At 37.8% G+C, this 21,231-nt stretch overlaps 1 protein-coding gene across 1 annotated transcript in view; it reads right to left on the bottom strand.

The window, feature by feature from the left end:
• The window catches only part of LOC122794315 (serine/threonine-protein phosphatase 2A 55 kDa regulatory subunit B gamma isoform), a 1,556,815-nt gene that overhangs the window by 938,220 nt on the left and 597,364 nt on the right, over window positions 1-21,231 (bottom strand). The window contains exon 2 of the mRNA XM_044062611.1: window positions 6,669-6,766. Within this exon, the coding sequence (XP_043918546.1) occupies window positions 6,669-6,766 (98 nt within the window). The remainder of the gene's footprint in view (window positions 1-6,668; window positions 6,767-21,231) is intronic.

Here is a 21,231-nt window from a genome sequence, read left to right on the forward strand (position 1 = left end):
GATTTTCATAAATACTTCTCCAAAATGTATCTATTTCATCTTTTTTGATGGTCTTTCAATTCCTTTTACCTTGTTTCCCAGTTCTCTGTAAAACTTTTTTGAGTCATCAATAAATTGCTTATTTTGTACTTTTTCCTTTATATCTATCTTAGTATCTTAAGTTTTTTCACCTGTGCTGAGATTTTTAGTTTATTTGTGATAGTGCACGATAGATGTTGGTCTGTTCTAATGCTGCACATTGCTTTTATTATGTCTGTCTTTCTTAGTATTTTTGTTGATCTGTTCTCTCTTCTATATTCTTCTAATAGTACCACCTCTTATCTTAATTGCTTTATAGTTTTCTCTATTCAATACTTCCATGATGGTATTTGATTTCTCCCCTTCCTTTCTCTTTGTACCCTGTGTTCTTGTGGTAGAATGTTATCAGTTATTAATTTAGCTGCACAGTAATATAGCCTGTTTACTTCTGTTATATCACATGGATCTCTGTGGACAGTCCTAATTACTGTGTTCATTTGTTTTATCAAGTTTCTAACTTTTGGGTTTTATTGACCTTCTGCAGTCTATTTCTTTCATTGATCTTAATATGTCTAGCTCTATTAAATTAAGCTACTCTTCTCTTAGCTCATTTTCTTCTAAACTGAGGGCACATTTTTTTTGTTTTTCATTTCCTGCCGGCACTCCATTTCTCTGTCATATGGGAACTCACTGACCTATCACTCATCAACATTGACTGTGTCAGTTTCCTGTTCCGTTCCTTGCTGTCCATTTTCAAGTGAACTTTTATACTGGTTTCCTGGAGAAGGCTCCAAAATATCTTCATATGGCACCTGACCAATTGCTTCCTGTTCCACTGGTTTCCCCTTAATTTGGATATCCATTGCTCTATCCTGTTGTGGTGCTTTCTGAATTAGATTTTCTACATTGACTCCTTCATTTCACAGCTACTCCATAACCTCAGTTTCTATTTCTTTAACTTCTCGATTACTAATCGATTACTAATCTCCTTTTCAACTTTTCCTCTTTGTCTTCTTATTTTTTATATTGTAAAGTTTTCCATATCCGGATTCCTTTGTCTGTATTTATTTTCAAATATTTTTGGTGCTGCCATTTTTGTATTTGTTAGTTTTGCTTTCTCCTTTGCATAAATATTACACAATATTAAATCTCTTTTTCTTTCCCATGTCCATATTTCTTTTTTATACTTTTCAAAAATCTCTTGGTTTTGTTGTTTATATTTTCGCACTTCCTCAGATGTTTCTTTTTCCAAAAAGATCAGTGTTTCTTCATCTATATATTGTTTTTCACAAATCTGTTGTATTAATGAATACAAATTTTTATTTGAGCCTTCTGACAGTTTTTCTTGTGGAAGTAATTTTCTTTCATCTAATTTCTCTCTTAATCATTTTGCATATATTGTGTCTGGAAATTCTGGGCTTCTTGCATAATCGTAACAATACATAATTTCTTTATTGTCCTCAATAGTCCACTTTATCATCCTTATAGCTCTCCTCTGGCCTATTGATTTTTGTGGGCTTCTTCTTCCTTCTAAATAGGGGCACCATCATCCCCTGGGCCTGGGCTGGCCCCACTGTAGGAATGTTTTCGTATTTTGAGGATTTTACACTGTCATCTTTTCCAGTCCTGGCAACAGTGTGCCTACTAGGACTGGGCACTTTTGTATTCTGGGTATTGTGCACCCAGCTATCTTCTTTAATTTTTAGCCTACGTCTGTCCATGATATATGCTATATAAATACAGTCTATATATATTAGTGTTGTCTTGGTAAGATTTTGTGAAAAACAGGGTCCACCCCATGAAGGTACTTACCAAGACTTGAGGATGAATTCACTTTCAGCAATACTACTCTCCTTTGCTTGCTGACATATCATCTCTCCATTCGGACCCCTTATCATCTCTCCCTTCAGACCCCCATATCATCTCTCCATTTGGACCTCTTATCATCTCTCCATTTTGTGAAGATTGCTGATGCTCTCAGTTTTCAACTGAGTGCCTTAATTCATATAACCAAACCCAAGTATTCAGTTTATCCATTTTCTGTGTTTTTTATGTTATAGCAATGTGAGTGGGTTGCATGATTGTGTGACCATAGAATTATATAACCTAGGATGGTATGGATACAAAGCTCACAACATTGGGTGCTACAGTGGGAAAAGCTGCCCTCATGTAAATGTGTATTTTCTCTTTTAGGTACTCCTTTAGACTGAATTTTAAGCAGATATAGGTAGCAGAGATACTACTCATGTTGTTTCTGTTTTTAAGGAAAGCATTTGTTGGTGTTAATACCATGTATTGTATGCTTTGTTAGGTTTCTACTGCAGACAGCAGTGTGAAATGTGATGTACTGTACTCTCCATAATATTTTTTATGGTTTATGTTAGATGGCATATGTTTAATTTGTATGTATAGTCAGACATATGCCATACACTCATATGCTATATATAATTGTACTAAAAGTGTCAACTTCTATTAGATGTACTGCTGCTTTTTCTTATGGCAAACTATTTATTTATTTCCTTTAACATCTGTTTACTGGGAAATAGTCCATTTTTAGTGGAGGCCAAGGGAGAAATGCTCCAGATGCATGTGTTTGGAATGTGGGAGGAAACTGGAGTATCCAGAAGAAACCCATGTGAACGCAGGGAGGATATGCAGATTCCACACAGAAGGCAACCCAGCTGATAATCAACCCAAAGAACCTCTTGTGGTGAGGTGACAATGCTAACCACTGCACCACTGCACCACCCAAGCTACCAAGCGATCTTTTGACATATGGCACTACAGGGACACCTTTGCTACAATTCTTGCATTTGTTACATTTCTTGCATCACTGACCTATAGGACTAATATTGAACCTGACAATAAAATTGTTTAAAAGCACTGCCTGTTTTAAGCTAGATAAATAATCATCTACCTCTCAACCATATGGATATTTGCATTAACATTAGTAATATATCAATAATTAAGCAAGTTAGTTCACAGGACAAACTTGCAAACTAGCTGCAACACATTTATAAAACCTATAACAGGAAGATATTCAACTGGACTACATATAAAAAAGTATCGCTTGATCTTGAGAGATATTTATTCAGAACATATGAGCAGTGACAGGTTTGGGGTTTGGCATAATTGCTATGGTGTTTACCTCGCATTTACCAGATCCAGGGTTTGATTCTTACCTTTGGTCACTGTCTGGTAATTGGGTAGGTGTGGAATACTCTGCAGCAGGATTGCCTAGTATTTACCTATAAAGCAAAACAGTTACAGTGCATAACTAACTTTGTCCTTGGGATGAGGCATAAAATGGACTTCAATCTGTTTTAGTGGGTAACACCTAAAGAAAAAATTAAAGGAAGTTCCCTGATGCCCTGGCAAATTTCCCTTAGTAGTAGAAATACCTCCTCAGGTTTCCCCTAAAAAGCCACCACTTGCCTAGTTAGACTAACCTCATTAACCAAGGATAAATAAATAACATTATTTCATAACATATTATTTCTGATATTTCATATATCAGAAACTGAGATCCCTCATAAAATCCTCCAAAGCTAATTACGAAAATAAAATTGCCAAAGATTCCAAAGACATCCACAAGGCATTCTATAGCTATGTCAAGAGTCTAAATGACAATGCTCAGATCTGCTCTGGGCTACAATAGAATGACATTAAATATACAGATCCCAAGGATATTGCCAATATCCTGGCAGATCGATTCAGTGCCAACTTCACCCCCCTCTCACCCCCTAAAGGGCCCATTTCAGTACCAAAAGATTGCCAAATTCTGGTAATAACAACCACACAGGTAAAAACTGCACTCTCCAAAGCTAAGAATACAGCATGCATGGGACCAGATGACATCCCTGGCTGTGTACTATATGAACTACAAAATGAACTGGCACCTCACCTAAGTGTCATGTTTAATCATAGCCTCATCTCAGGCTTCATGCCCGCTGAGTGATGTACAGCTACAGTTATCCCACTCCACAAGGGGGGGATCCACCTTGGATCCTGGTAACTACCACCTCATCAGTCTGATGAGCCTGATCTGCAAGGCCATGGAACGTATTATCACCGAACTTATAAACAAAGACATTGGCAACTTTCAAACACAGGACCCCACCCAGTTTGGGTTAGTGAAGGGCCGATCATGTCTCCTGATCCTGATTGACTTCTTTGAATCAGTCTCCAGAGCTGTGGACGAGGGTAAGGTGGTCCACACAGCCTATCTGGACCTCGCCAAGGCCTTCAACACCATCCCCCACTCTGGAATCACAGATAAACCTACTAAACTGGGCACTAATCCCTACATCACTCGATGGGTTGCCAACTGGCTTACTGACAGAACCCACACTGTAAAAGTATCCAACTCCAAATCCAGCTCCAGACAAGTGACAAGTGGAGTACCTCAGGGTTCAGTCCTGGGAGCTCTCTTGTTTGGCATCTACTTCTCTGAAGTACAGGCCAACACTAAGGGACTCTGGCTAACAAAGTTCACAGATGACTGCAAACTGGGAGCCATTATCGAATCCCCAAATGATGTGGATATTCTACAAAGGGTCCTTACATAAACAGATGCTCGGTGCCAGAGCCATGGGCTCAAGCTCAATGCCAAGAAATGTATAGTTATCCCCTTTGTGAAAAAAACATGTACTCATGAATTACCACATGCAGTACACTAAACACTGAAAGTGTGATAAGAGACTTAGGGACACAGGTGGACAGTGGTCTCACCTTAGATAACCACATCGCCACAACAGTCAGGAAATCCTTCTATGTGGCACACCTCATCACTAAGGGCTTTTCATCCAGAAAAAAGGAGGTCATTGTCCCACTGTACTCATCCTTCATTAGACCCATTATAGAATACAACGCCCCGTTTGGTATGTACCTCTCAAGACATCTGCAACAACTGGAAAGGCCGCAGAAATACCACCCTAAAAGAATCACAGGCCTAAAGTAGATGCCCTATTCTGACCATCTAAAAAACCTCCAGCTATACTCTGTCACATATCGTCTACTTAGAGGCGATCTCTGCTTAACATACAAGGCCATGTCAAACCCAGAGCTTTTGGACATGCTACACTTAAAGAAATCCCAATCCCTCAGAACCACACACTCCTTGGATCTAAACTTTGTCATCACAATGAGCAAAACATGCTGGAGGGATAGGTTCCTGACCCAGAGACTCCCCAGACTCTGGAATAGACTGCCCATACATGTCAAGCAGAGCACATCTTTGGCCCTCTTCAAAAGGACCCTTGACGATTGGATGAGAGATAAGAAATTCACACGGGGATCACATCAGTCGCCCTGCTAGACAGGGTTCCAGGAAAGTAAATATTGTGGGAAGAAATAGCCAGGGAATTGTTATGGCTAGGCTTGTATATGCCCTAGGGCTGATAGCCTAGTACCAGCCTATGAACCTATGTACCTATGAACTGATGTTGAATTAACTTTTAATCTTTACCAGTCTTTACATTATTTAAAAAAAAAACAGCTACCATATGCTTGACTATATGTCAATCAATAATCACAGAGAATGACAAAATACATAATCGATGGAATGTGAACACATAAAAACTTATATATATATATATATATATATATAGAGAGAGAGAGAGAGAAATGTAGAGAAATACACACACACACACACACACACACACACACACACACACACACACACACACACACACACACACACACATACTGTACATATACTTCCTGCAATGCTAGAATGCACTTTGTTTCTTTCCATCTTGGTACTGCTGCACAGCCCTTGGGTCACATCATCACCTGTGGTGAGAAATATTGGACTCAAGGATAGGTACTGGCTGCTTTTGAGCCATTTTCTTCTGCCTGAACCTGTAGCTCTGAGGTTAGAGTTAAGTATGAGAGTTCTTTGCTTGAATACTTTGCTTAAATATTGCGTTGGTCAAAGCAAGACAGTCTCCCAAGTTGCCAATAGCACTGATTCATCACTGGAAATGAACATGTTTTTTGTGGAGCTTTTCATGATTTGCAAATAAATAAGTATATTACAGACACAACTATGAATATTTAAAACAACATTGTTGTATTAATATTGACATATAGTACATGAAAACAACATTAGCAAAGGATTTCCAGCTCTTTAAAAGGGTGCAAAACAAATTAATTTCTAGCATCCGAAAATCACCAAAATGTAGATTATGTGGCCCAGTTCTCATCTCACTATGTCTACTTCAGTATGTATTATAGTAATAAATGGTTAATTGAATAATAGATGGTTTTGCACTAGTATAAAAAGGAAAGTCTTCATTTTAACTTTGATCTGAAGAAGCGTACGTTAATAGTACGCGAAAGCGCTCATCCTGTTTTTATCGTTCAATAAACTGCCTTGTGGATTTATGCCTTGTACCTTGACTGATTTTTCCAGCGTGGTGGGTCCTACAGTGTTTTTTCTTACTACTATTATAGTAATAAAGTAAATCCATGCCATGCAAAATGAATACAGATTTATTGGATTATCAAACTATATTGTACTTCTGTACAAATGTTTTTTGTTGTCTTACCACAGCATAGCCGATCAAGGCTGGCAGAAAGATGAGATCAGATAGCATAATTGGGGTACATAATCTATTCTGACAACATGCATTCATTGTATATCTTACCTCAGGTTCTCTTTGGAAAATAACAACTCGACCCCCCTTATCCCCTGTTGCCAACAGATCTCCTGTATGATTGAACTCAACTGTGGAAATTACATCAGCTGCAATAAAGCAAAGACAGAAAGCAAGGATTAATATCACATAGAATATTGCATTTAACATGGTTTTGTTTCAGTTATTTTTAGTTTAATTTGACCAAAGCCAGTGCCTGCCGATAATGATAATTTTAGTGGTCATGATGGTTTTGATAATGCAAGCTGTACATAAGTGAAGCAGAACAATAAAAGAATAGATATAGAACTGTTAGCAGCTTCTGACCTTCTTACATGAAATGCGTGTGTGTGTGTGTGTGTGTGTGTGTGTGTGTGTGTGTGTGTGTGTGTGTGTGTGTGTGTGTGTGTGTGTGTGTGTGTGTGTGTGTGTGTGTGTGTGTGTGTGTATGCGAACATACATGTGTGAGTAATGCTCATGAGTGTATGTATGTGTGTAAATGTGTACATACTCACACGTACATATGTAAGTATGCACACACACGTGTATGTGTGTGTTTGTGTGTGTGCATGTGCACGTGACTGTGTGTGTGCTTGTGTGTTGTGTGAGCATCTGTGCATGAAATAGGAATACACATGCATTTTTGTGTCTGTCTCTATGCAAAAGAATTGCAAATTTTCAACTCATCCTTTCACTCAAGAAATTCACAAGTCTGACATACTTAGTATGCTGTTATTTGAAAATATCACAAAAATACAAAGCAACAAATCACATCACCCTACTGAAAAATCTATGGCACATATGCAGAGCAGTCTCTATTGCTTTCAGATGGCATTACATTTATAGTAACTGAATTAATATGTGTTGTGCTTGGTTTCATCAATTTCTTCACCTGGTTACAAGTAAATCATAAACTGACATACCGGGTATATAGCATTTCACAGACTGTATGACAATTCACTAAAGATATGTCAGCATTCTGACTGTTTGCCATGTTTTAAAATTTATATACAAAAATTATTATTTTTTGGAAGGCCAGTACTATTGTAAGAATGGCTAAACACGCACATAAAAGTCGTTCACCAAGATGTTACAAGTAAGGTACATAAACGTGAAAGTAAAAATGCTTACCATTTGTGTGAAGAATACCGTGACATACTTCAGAGTATACAAAGAACAGCCCTTAGATAAAATAATAGGAAAAGAAGACCTGCGATGGTCATAATGTTAAACATATTTCCATTTTTAGCAGACTTTAGCAGAGAATCACATAACTGTATAAGAAATCTTTCTGTTTGTTATCTTGTTGTTAGATTATTTACTACTGGGATTTTTGTTTGATCTATTGGATTATTTATTGTTTGGATTTTTGCTTGTCAAAATCCGCGGTGGTGGTGCTGCGGTAGTGTTGTCGCCTCACAGTAATAAGCTGTCCGGTTCGATTCTCAGCTAGAGCTTTTTCTGCATGGAGACATGCGTGAATGGGCATACCTTCGTTGAAGGTTGTGCGTCAGGGCTGGTAACTCGGCACATAAAAATCAACTACCAATCATTAGCGGACCGGAGTTCCGCTGTGGTGACCCTAACCGGGAAAAAGCCAAAAGACACAAATTTAAACTTTTTATCTTCATTGGAACGCTAGAATACTGATTTGTTTTGTGACTGCTGTAGGATTTTGGCTTCAGGTGTGGTGTTTGTTTTATCTTGCTGTTAGCTGCATTTACATGCATACATACCACAGTTCATTTAACTATTTATTGTAATCATCTAGTCTTATTACTGTATTGTACGGAGTACAATAAATACATGAAGATAACCGTTTCATTTAATACGCTTTACTATCACATTTTTCTTTTCAGATCTACAAGCATGTAACACAGATGCTGTCAGCTCTCTATGGCAAATACCCAAAGCTTGTTTATGCACAGTTACATTTATACCAGAAGGTCTAGTATTTTTCTCAAAGTCTGATGTAAAACAGTTCTTTCTTTGCATAACAGTTTTTCTTTGTTCTTCTAATTTATGATTTGTCCTTGATTTATGCTCGGTGGTCCAAGGAAACTCAGTTATCTGAAACATGGTGCTCCAGCACTATGTGATGTTTGAACTTTATCTTGCTTGGTGTTACATCTCTTTACTTCATTGATGTCCTTCCAGCTGCCATCTGTGCAGTTATTTTACATACTTTGTTTCTAAATAACATACTCCTTTACATGGATGACAAAATATAAGCTTCGCCAGCACACTTACTACTTCTTATTTTTCAGCATTTTATGCTATTTCTAAATTAACCCTTTATATTTCATATTATTCTTGCAGCTTTTATTCAAGCTAATAATCATGCTAACAGTAGTTTGAAAGACAGTATATACTAAATAGAACAGAGTATTCTTTCAGTTCCCCATTTTTTTTAATTTGTTTGAGGAACGGACTAAACTTCAGTTAAAGAAGACTGCATTTGTTTCCTTAGCATCATTATTTACAGCATTTATAACTTTGCTCATATATACAATCATAACTTGTTGAGTTATTGCAACTCTCCATAATCTGCAGCATATTAAACAATTCCAAGCTGTCATTATTATACTTCATCCCGTAATATGCTGCAGTTACCATGATCCAAGTAAGCTTTAAGATTGTCTGTGTCCTGCATTATTATTCTTAACTTGTCTAAAGACAAAGTAATGTTAGGAAACTGAATCATTTTATATTTCCACTGAAATTATGCCATTTTTTAGTACTGGTAGAAAACACATAAGTCTCATTTTCCCAGGTTAAATGCGTGATATTATTGAAACATCCCACAAAGGGTGTTTGCTTGTATTTTTAACACTGGTTTATTTGAACCACACATACAAATTGTGGTGCACTTTGACAAACATTTTGAAGTTTAAAGGAAATATTGTCCATTTGCACATATTTACAGAATGTTGTAAAAAACATGGCTCACAGATGGGAGAATGCTGTCCGTATATGAGACCATTCATAGTTTCTGTACAATGTTTTAATATGTACATTTTGTTATCCATATCTATGTAATTTCCTTCAAGTTGAGGTAACCAAAGTTCAGTATTGTTACAAGTAGACAAAAATATTATAGGTAATACCATGCATTGACACATTACTGTTTGTTTTGTTACATTATAGTACATGACTTTACCTACACAGAAGTTGTGCTCACACTGAGTCTGTTCTGTGAACAGTCTTATCCAGCTAGTGGATGGTATCCATCTGCTGAATAGTTGTCGCCACATGTACTCATTTTTTAACATCAGCTTTGTCTGTAACTCATTTTTTTGTATTTTAACATACAATGATTATAAAATACATTTTGTCCAATCTGCAAATACAGATACATTGGTGTCAAATTGCAATCTGTCTGTTAATGCTACATTATAATTATTTAAAAAAAAATTCTTGATACAATACATTTTGTTTATGTACATACCAAATAGTGGGCTTTCATTGGGCTTGCAAATCTACAATTTGTGATATGTCTTGTCCTAGTAACCTTAACTTATTTTGCAAAATTTGAATATCCACAGCATTTAGAGTTCCAAGTCCTGCTCCTACTCCCCCTAAGCGTGTGTCATACCAGGCTCTTTTAAATCTGCATTTTGTCTGTTTAAAACTTGGAAACGTTATATTGAAGTGCAATATTGTCTTTTGGTATTGTTGCCCTAACATGGTACAAGTGGATGGTATTTTTACCACTTGATCTGTATGAAGTACTGGTTTATTATCCAGAATGGTAAGTATTCCGACCCATGGTCCTTTTCCTTGTATTACTGTGTTGTTTATACAAATAAACAGAGTATTAGTAGAAATTATACCTGTTCTTTCACCTGTCGAATTTATTATTATTTTTGTGTTATTATTAACACACTGTGGCATTTTTTTGTATGATGTCTTTTCTTGTCAGAATTGTTACATGTTCAGGGGATAATGTACAGCATCTAATAGAGACTGAGCTGTTTACTGAAATGTTTATGTCAGTCTTTGACTCTTCTTCTACTTTTATGTATGCCTGACCCTGTGTAGCTAAACATGCTGTTATATTATTGTTAAATGTTTGCTTCCAAAGATGCACTTTGTTTGCATTTTACAACTGAAATTGTTTTCTATTCTATTTTGTGTAGCATTTTCCCAACTTAGTGTTGTTTGTGAAATGTTGTAATAAACAACCTTGATTCCCTCTGTTTGGCAATCTACCAAAAGGAGTACACTGAGTACAATACTTACAATAACAGTCACGTTTGTCATGTTTACTAAACTTGCTTGTCCTATCAACCTTTTTGGGAGTACTTTCAACAAACTTTGCAGAATGCTTGGCATTCAGTCTTGTATGTTGTTTCTAAAAACAGAAACATAAACTTTATTGAGCATCTGCTCTCCCTCCTTTTAAAGGCGATACATTTTTCTGCTGATCACTTCAAACAACGACTCTTATTTGATCCCTGTGAACTAGCAAGGTCTTGTTTTTCTTGCTTTGTTTGACTTTATAGACCAAAGGCCCTATTTGTTCCATTCAAAAGGTCCTCGCTAATTGCTATTCCATGTACCATCCATCTGAAACATTTTAATTAATACCTTTGTTCCAGAGGGAAGGTGTTGTTCCTGTGGCATTATGGGGGACCTTTATCCATAAATGGAATGCTTGCTCCCTTGCCAAGTATTCACACTGCCCTGTGATGTCTTTTAACCATGTTTGATGTTGTGCTGCCTCTAACAAAGGTCTGTTATGTCCAGTTTCTGGATCAAAAGGTAGTTGTGCAGGCATTTTCCTGCCTGTCATGATTTCATATGGTGAAATCCCTGTTTTACTGTTTGGGGTAACTCTTACCCCTAACAAAATTCCTGGCAAATGTTGCACCCAATCCCATCCCTTTTTCAAACATGCTTTTTTTAGTCTCTCTTTAATGGTTCTGTTCATTCTTTCAACTATCCTGTTGGACTGTGGATGGTAGGGTGCATGAACTCTTTGTTGTATTTCTAACAAATTACACATTTGTTTGATTAGCTGACTGACAAATTGTGGCCCGTTATCAGACTCGATAACCCCTGGCCATCCCCAATGACAAAAAATGTTTTTCATTAAAGCTTCTGCTGTTGCTTTAGCAGTTGTTTTTTTTTTTGGTAGGAATTGCTTCTACCCATTTTGAAAATACATCTACTACTACTAAGAAGTAGCGATACCCTTGTTTTGTCGGTGGTAATGGTCCTGCATTATCTATTTGAATTGCATACCATGGTCCATCTGCTGGCATGACCCTGTGTAACTGAGGCTTTTTACTTTTGGCATTAACCTGTAAACAGATAAAGCACTCTTCTGAAACTATTTTACAGGGTTTTTTTTAAAGATGGGTTCCAGTACTTTTCTTTGACCACTGGCCATAGCTTTTCACTAGCTACATGTCCTAGCACTTGATGATTGTATTTTACTAACTGTTTTGCTAGTTGATATAGCACATAAGGTAACTGTAATCCTTTTGTAGTAGGATAAACCCAGAATTCTCTAGGTAGGACCCCGTCAATTATACATTGACTAGTCTCCTCTTCCAAATCTTGTTGCCTCTGAATTCGGACTAAATCCTCAGTGATATTCCTGTCCTTATCTACTACACTAACGTGCTGTATTGCTTTGGCTGATTTTAAATCAGGATACAACTGCCATCCTGTCTTCGCTGCCTGTTTGGCTAAGACATTTGCTTTTGCATTTAATTTGAACACTTCTGAAGTTGTTTTTTTGGTGGGCTTTTACTTTTAAAATGCTGAATTGCACTTGTATATTCTTTTGCCATATGATTTTCCATATATTTTGCAAAACTTCTGCATGTCTAAGTGGTTTTTCTGCACTGCCTACAAAACCTCTATGAGCCCGCACTGTCATGTGTAAACGTAATGAGTTTACCACATATGCACTGTCAGAGTAAATATTGACATGATTGTAATGCTGTAGTACGTACAGTCCTGCTTCTAATTCAGCCCTTTGAGCTGATATGTGACCGGGGAGCTGCACTAACTCTGGAACTCACACACTTTCTTTTTCTGGTAGTACAGCAAATCCTTTCACATACCGTTTCTCAGTACCTAGCTCCATCTACAAAGACAGAGGGCAAAAAATGATTGTAGTCTGGTGATATGGGGGATTTTTCTGGCTTTATCAGATTGTCGATGCAGTTATGCTGCTTCCCCTCATATCCCAGCAAGTTGGACAAATAGTATTTTTCTCCTGCTTGAATGATTATCTTTTTCGTACTGAAAGTAGTCGTCCACCTAGCAAATACTGCCTGACTGAAACGATCAGTAATCTTGTTCATTTCGAAATTGTCTGCTAGTACTTGCACTGCGTGATGTGGTGTCTGCACTATTATGGATGAAAAGACTGTTAGATATTCTGTTTGTTTGATTCCCCAATATATAGCCAACAATTGCTGAATACAGGGGTGATATCCCTTTTCTACCGGAGACATTTTCCGGCTGCAAAAGGTAACTGGTCTTAAAGTTTTCTGCGATCTCCTATCTCCCCTGTGTGGCCCCACTTATAATAATACTACTGATAGTAAAACAAACGGTAACTTTGAGGTTGGTGCTATTAGTTCTGCAGCTCTTGCCAACTTCTCTTTCATGGCTGCAAAAGACTGTTCTTCTGCAACACTCCATTCCAGACTGTTCTTCTACAACACTCCATTCCAGACTGTTCTGCTACAGCACCCCATTCCAGACTGTTCTTCTACAACATTCCATTCCAGACTGTTCTTCTACCACACCCTATTCCAGACTGTTCTTCTACAACACCCCATTCCAGATTGTTCTTCTACAACACTCCATTCCAGACTGTTCTTCTACCACACTCCATTCCAGACTGTTCTTCTACAACACCCCATTCCAGATTGTTCTTCTACAACACTCCATTCCAGACTGTTCTACTACAACACTCCATTCCAGACTGTTCTACTACAACACTCCATTCCAGACTGTTCTACTACAACACTCCATTCCAGACTGTTCTTCTACAACACTCCATTCCAGACTGTTCTTCTACAACACTCCATTCCAGACTGTTCTTCTACAACATTCCATTCCAGAGTGCCATTATTTGTTTGCATGGACAGCATGTTGCACAACGTTCCTGCCTTCTGCACATAATCTTCAATGAATTCTCTGTTGTAATTCAAAATACCCATGAATTTTATGTAAGTCTGAAATGGTCATGGGTTTTTCCATTTGTAGGATACCTTGTACTCTCTGTGCAGACAGGGATCTCCCCGTGGGCTTGATAATGGTCCCTAAAAATTTGACTTCTTGTGAAAGAAACTGTATTTTTTCACTTTTTACCTTGAATCCTGCTGCAGTGTTTTGAAAACTTCTTTCAATTTTTTTAAATGCTGCTCTACTGTTTCTGACTGTACCAGTATGTCATCTATGTAATGAAGCACTGATCCGTCTTCTTTTAACTCACTTAGAATTTTGCCTACCGTTTGGTGGAAAATTACCAGACTATTTTGAAATCCTTGCGATAACCGCATCATAAGATACTGCTGATTGTTAAAGGTAAAGGCAAATTTGGGCCAATCCCTTTTCCTCAGTGGCATGGTAAAAAATCCATTTGCCAAATTAATGACTGTGAACCACTGGCTTTGTGGTTTTATATTAGCTGCTAATTCTGGAACTCCTGGAATTACATGTGCCCTAGGGGTGGTGTATTGATATACTTTTCTCAGATCTATGACTAGCCTGTAACTGCCATCTTTTTTCGTAACTGGCCAAATGGGTGAGTTTGTTGGACTTTCACCTTTTACTATTATTCCTGCCGTTTCCCCAACCTGCTATGCACTTTTGCATACCTTCCTCTGCTTCTTTTTGTATTAGGTATTGCTTTTGAAAAGGTGGTATAAAATCACGTTCATTTCCTATTCCTACCAGAATTTCTAGTTTTCCACAATCTGTCGGCCCTTGTGATCACAGAAGTGGAAACTGTGACTGTAAGGACTGCCATGCGTCCTGTGTGTCTGCATGTACTGCCCCTTGTGTTTTTTTCAGTGTCTCACCTATTTGTATGGCGCAGCATGAAGATCCTTCTGCGCCCTTTCATATTATGCCATTTGGTACATCTATGACCAAACCAATTTTGTTCATAATATCCATTCCTATAATGGTCGATGCACATGAAGGGTGCATCAAAAAAGACCCCTGTATGCCTACATCATTTTGTGTAAACTATATGGACACATTTTTACTACACACTGCTATGCAGCCAGTGCCATTAAAACCTGAAATGCATGTTCTTTTTTTTAGGATCTGGTGGGAGTGGTTGGCTGCTAACTGAAACAGCTGCTCTTGTATCCAATAATACATTTTTCCATAGGGTCCCCTCTACCCAAATATCAATTAGGGGCCTTTCATCCCTCCCCTTTGTAAAAGATGTCAAAAAAGAAACTTCTTGAGTAGGGGGACACACCCTATTTTATATTTTCCCAGTCATCTGTATCTGACATTTTTTCAACTGCACATAACTGTAACTGTACTACTTGCTCTTCACCTTCATTGTCATCCCCTTCACTGCCGTCTACGTACTTAAACTTTGTAACTTCTGCTTTTAAACCTTCTACATATTATGGATTAACAGGTGTTTGGGCTTGAAAATCGTCCGGACAATCTACCGGACATATATCCCCCTGTGGTGTCATTTGTTTTACCTTATAGTTATCCTTTCCCTGGTTAAAGGGCCTTTGCACCTTTACTTGTTACTTTCCCCGTATTTTCATCTGTAACCTGCTTAACAAACTTACCCTTTTTTTCTTGAGCTTCCCTCCATTTCCTGTAATATGGACAATCCTTTTTGAAATGACCAGTTTGCTTACAGCAAAAACACTGTAGAACTCTATTTTTTTCTGCCTGTTCTCCAGCATCCATTGGAGCCGGAGGTGTAGAAGCTACTCTCTGCTGCCGTTGTTGTCCTTGATCTATCCAACGGCTCCTACCCCACCCTTTTGCATGGACATCTACAACTTCAAAAGGTTCCATGTCTTCATCTAATGTGAAGACATGGTGAGAAAAAAGATTGCCATTATCACACATTGTCTTCTCATTAACTTTTGCACTAAATCATGTCACCTGTAACTCCCTTCACTTGCTCCAAAAAACAATGACTTAGCTGTTTTTGAGTGTCTTCATCCTTCATATCTTCGTCAGATTTCTTAAACACTACCTGCTATGCTAACTGAAAGTGATGTGCCTGTTCAAGCATTTTGTCCGAAATGGTACATTTTATCTGAAATGGTAATATTAAATTGATCTAACAACCGAGTAGTTAATGGTTGTCCTTGTGTAAATGCCTGTAACACTGCTGCCATCCGCTGCAGCTGAGTGTTAAGAGGATAGTTTTTTTAGCTGAATAAATGTTTTAAAACACTTGGGAATAAATGTCCAAAACATTTGATCAAAGAATTATTCCATGCATCTGCACCTGCAGTGTAATTAACCCATTCTTCAAAAGCTAACATGTTGTAAAATATGCCTTTTTATCATTCCATTTGGGGAGGGTGTTGCTGCCCCTATAATGTCTGTGGGCTGCCTGACATTTTCCCCTGCTGTAGTTTCTAATTCTTGAAGACTGTCTCGTAAGACTTTCAGTTCTTCTTCATTTAGTGCCCTTAGCTGTTCTGTGCATCTGTTCAAATCATACTGCATTTGTTTATACCTTTGATCGTTAGCTTGCCCTTCCTCCACCTCTTTCTGTAGCTGCTCTTTGCACTGCTGGAGTTCAAATTGCAGCGTGTCATAATGTGTAGTTTTATCCTGCTCTGCCTGTAATTCCCATGTACGCACTGCAGACTTTGCTTCCCAGTCTTCGAGAGTGTTATGTTTACGTTCAAGTGCTTGCAGCTGACCCTCTAGGCTACCCAAACATTGTGATAAAGTTGCCATAGTCTTACGGAGATTATTCCACTCTGACTATCCCTTTGACATTTTTTAAACTGTTCATTTAACTTTTGTTTAGACTCTGGTGATAAAGCTGATCCAATCTGAACAGTAAGTTACAAAAGGTGTTACCAAATCAATGTCTGGGTCTTGTAAGAGCTTATCTTTGAAATCGGTAATATATTTTAAAAGGGTTTCAACAGTACATACAGGAGAACCAAGAAGTGTATGTGGATCAGGATACAGAGGAGAAGATAAGGGCTGTATGTCAGGGGACTTATCACTGGATGTAACCTGTGTAACAACCTTTCTGTGGTACACTAGACAAATAGCTTTAACATCAGTGTCACAAATCACACGTCCTGGTCTGTACTTATAAGTTTTGACATTAGACATATACCAGTCATAGGTAAAAATACATTTACACAAAGCATTAACATCAACATTACCTAATAAAGTACTGCGTGTGCTACATTTCTGTTTATACCAGTCTTTAAATGCTGACCACACATGTGCTGGACTGTCATTACTGTCTACCTGAAAGGTAGCCTTACATTTAATACTTTTCTGTCTTATAGCAGAGAATTATCAATTTCTATTGTGGAAGGTGGTCAAATCTTCCGTCGAGAAAGTGTGGAAAGTTCCTCGTTGATTCTCTGAAAAGGAGGTCAACCACAGCTGGCAGATTCAACTGTGGAAATGCACAGGACCTGTGGAATTTGCAGAGAGGCACTGGTCTGCTACTAGATACTGTACAGAAGGAGGCAAACATTTGCACTGGAATGGACCATACTAACTGAATAAAATAAAAAAGAAGCTGTAATTGTCGCAATAAGAAACCATTCGGTCCATCAACTGTGGCTCGCCATTGAAGAATTCTATGCACATCTTTCTGTTTATCTTGCTGTTAGTTGCATTTACTTGCATACATACCACAGTTCATTTAACTATTTATTGTAAACAACTAGTCTTATTACTGTATTGTACTGAGTACCATAAATACACGAAGATAACTGTTTCAGTTAATACGCTTTACTAACACATTTTTCTTTTCAGATCTACAAGCATGTAACACAGATGCTGTCAGCTCTCTATGGCAAATACCCAAAGCTTGTTTATGCACAGTTACATTTATACCAGAAGGTCTGGTATTTTTCTCAAAATCTGATGTAAAATTGCTCTTCTAATTTATAATTTGTCCTTGATTTAAGCTCGGTGGTCTAAGGAAACTCAGTTATCTGAAACGTGGTGTTCCAGCACTGTCTAATGTTCCAACTTTATCTTGCTTGATGTTACATCTCTTTACTTCGTTGATGTCCTTCCAGCTGCCATCTGCATAGTTATTTTTACATACTTTGTTTCTAAATAACATACTCCTTTACATGGATGCCAAAATATAAGCTTCGCAGCACACTTACTACTTCTTATTGTTCAGCATTTTATACTATTTCTAAATTAACCCTTTATATTTCATATTATTCTTGCAGCTTTTATTCAAGCTAATAATCATGCTAGCAGTAGTTTGAAAAGACAGTTTATACTAAATAGAAAAGAGTATTCTTTCAGGTTACAGCTATCTTTGTCAGCCAACTTCTTTTTTAATAAATGAATTAGGTAAACCATAGACAAACAGCAATCCCAGAGCATTTGATACATACCATGAACTTAAAAAACAGCTACTAATGTAAGGGAATGAATCTGAGCATAGTTAATATATCCCAACTGCAAGAGGTCAGTGCCATCAACCTTATCTAAAGAAAACTGTAAACAAAACATTATATCTTTCTTTTTCAAATATATATTTTCTTTCTCTGAAGTAGTACAATCTCAAAGTGACAATAAATAAGACTGGAGCTTATGTGGTACAGGCAGAAATTTAATTATCTACTGATTGTTGAAGATTGGATGCTTGAGCTTCAATTGCCCATGGTTCAACTCGGTGACAAATGGAGTTCCTCCATAGGAAATCACTCTTGGTGAGTTGTGCTGGCAGAGATGCCCTTTTGGGGGGAATTTTTCCCTTCTTCGAGTTGAAGGGGCTTGCTAACTCTCACAGTGGGGAGTACAGTGGTGCCTGACTTCTGCAAAAACACCTAAAAAGTACTTTTCAGCACTTTTTTCAGTGCATGCAGTTCAAAGATTCTTATCCTCAGTGCATTTGCTTTTGTCCTCTCATAGTAGAAGTAGTAAGCTTGCCACATTGCAAAAAAGAAGGCAAAATCATGTTTTTTTTTGTTTTTATATTACGTGTTGTTTCACTTTAAATAATATTACATATACTTCACTTACATTTTTTAGGAATGTCAGAGATCAAATAATTTATTTTAGCTAACCACATGGGAAGAAGGAACTGGTTCTATCACTTCTTCGGACAGCATGTGATAAAGAACAGGAGAAAACAAAAGAGTTTGATCTGCAGGATGAGGAATGACCCATGGAAAAGAAGACTGCCAATACCATCTGTAACCTTGTTGAATGATTTCCAGAACACATTTGTGTGAAACAATCTGTTGCCAAAGTTACAAAAATGGAGATTCAGACTTTATGGAAGAGATGAGGGGCCAGAGTGCGAGGGGGGCTCAAGGTCTCTGTAATATTCATTCAGACTTGTTGGAGTGTCCTTGATTTTGGGAGGTTTAAGACTGTTTGGAACTCCCTTGCCACTTCTTCTTAAATGTCTCTTAACCTGAATTCTGTTGAGTCTGTTTATTCTGATTGTTTTTTGCCAAAATATGATGAGGAGAAAGAAAATCCCATGGACAATTTGTAAAAGGAGGGCTGGAAAGTCTTAGTGATATCCCGGATCAGCTTGGCCCTTTTACTACATGTTTTGGGTACCTCTGCAGCAAAGCCGCCAAACACTAAATCTCTATCTAAGGGAGAATTTAGGATCTCATTTTTTAAATCATCAGGAAGGTACTGAGAATGCAACCAAACAAATTTCCTTTAAACAGTTCCAGTGGCCATTGTCCTGGGAACTCTATCAACAGAGTCAGACACACACTGCAGACAATAAGTAGTGACCTCTGCAATAAAAGAAAGTAAGTTATTTAAGGATGATTTTAATTCACAAGAAGAAACTGCAGATAAAACATTTCTCCTACTTTCACAATATGTCAGAAGAAACTTTAACATATGAGTATGACAATTTAAGATTTTGAAATTCAAAGTTGTAGAAGTATACACATTTTCCCATACCTATCAATAATTTCCCATCCTTACTATAAAGAGCAGGACTGGAATTAAATAAGTGGAGTTAACTAAGGCTATAGCTGCTGGGTCAGGTTTGGAAATGATGTATAAAAATTTAAAAGACTGAGGAATGTCATACATCCTATCTGCCTTTTCTGAGACAGCTTGCTGAGTATCAGGAAAATTGCAGGGAGTAAGATACACATCCTCAAAAGCAGACAGGACATGAGAAATGGGTGTAAGTTTTGCAAAATCCTTCTGTAACAACTCATAGTATTTTCTGAGGGACTGAGAAACTCAGTGTTATCCTACTGAAAACACTGGGGCATTCTAGCAATACTCTCACAGAATGAGAAGCCCCCACAGGGAGAATCAGAAAGTGAGCTCTACTCTGAGTCTGAATCAGAAATCTGAGAACACAGCCCTGAATCTGTTCCTGCCTCTTCCTGTTCAGATTCAGATTCTTGAATCTCTTCAGGAGCCATTCCTCTTTCTTTTACCGTAAACTACTGTACAAGAAGGATCAATAGCCTGAATCAAACCCTGAGACAGTCCCAGTAAAGTACTCATGTCTAAAGAAATTTAAGGAGGAGTAGATCCATGATTGCTTTTCTGTTTCTTTTTGACAGGAAAAATGGGGCCAACCATATTACTAATAGTGGCCACTTCTTCGCCAGGGATGGGCACAGCATTATCACACAACAGTAAAACCTTCCCTGTTCCCTCCCCCAGGACCACCAAGAATGGATCTTCCTTGGCCACTGAGCGGACCACAACAGCTGCAGAGGATGTGGCTACCCCCTGTCCATAGTGGCTGTATGTGCTACACCAGAGGGATCTGAGGTAAAAGATGAGGTACAACAAATGGCCACAGCAGAGTAACCTACTAGTGGCTGATGCAAATTGCTAACCTGCTGTGGTGGCAAAAGCTGTTTGTTTATTTTTTTCTTTTTGTGGCTGTAAGAAGGACTGACCATGGGACTGACAATCTGATCCATGGTCACCCCAGAAATGGAGCCTGTATCCCAGGGAAAACGAGCAACAATGCCAATAAAACTACCAGTCCACAAAAGTTAACTTTTTTGAGCTTTTCTCTACAAGACTTCACTAAGACCTTAACAGAAGTTAATTAACTTAGTGCTTTGGAGAAGGGGAGACCCTTTAATAATGTTGGAAAGTTTTATTGATGGGAAAAATTCTGCATTTCTGTAACTTTGATTTTTAGAATTTTAAATTGTCAGGCTCATATGTTAAAGTTTGTTCTGACATATTATGAATGTAAAAGGAAGGTTTTACGATAGTTTCTTCTTGTGAAGAAAAAACTGCTGCACATGTCACTATTCATTATTTACCGTGTGAGTATGATTCTGCTGATACGTCTTCCAGGGCTATGGTCACTGGTACGATTTTAAGGAGATTTACTTGGCTGCATTCTCCTAACCTTTCAGGTGATTTAAAA

This window comes from Protopterus annectens, chromosome 2.part1 (assembly GCF_019279795.1).
Source record: "Protopterus annectens isolate FY-2018-M chromosome 2.part1, PAN1.0, whole genome shotgun sequence".
Taxonomy (NCBI): domain Eukaryota; kingdom Metazoa; phylum Chordata; order Ceratodontiformes; family Protopteridae; genus Protopterus; species Protopterus annectens.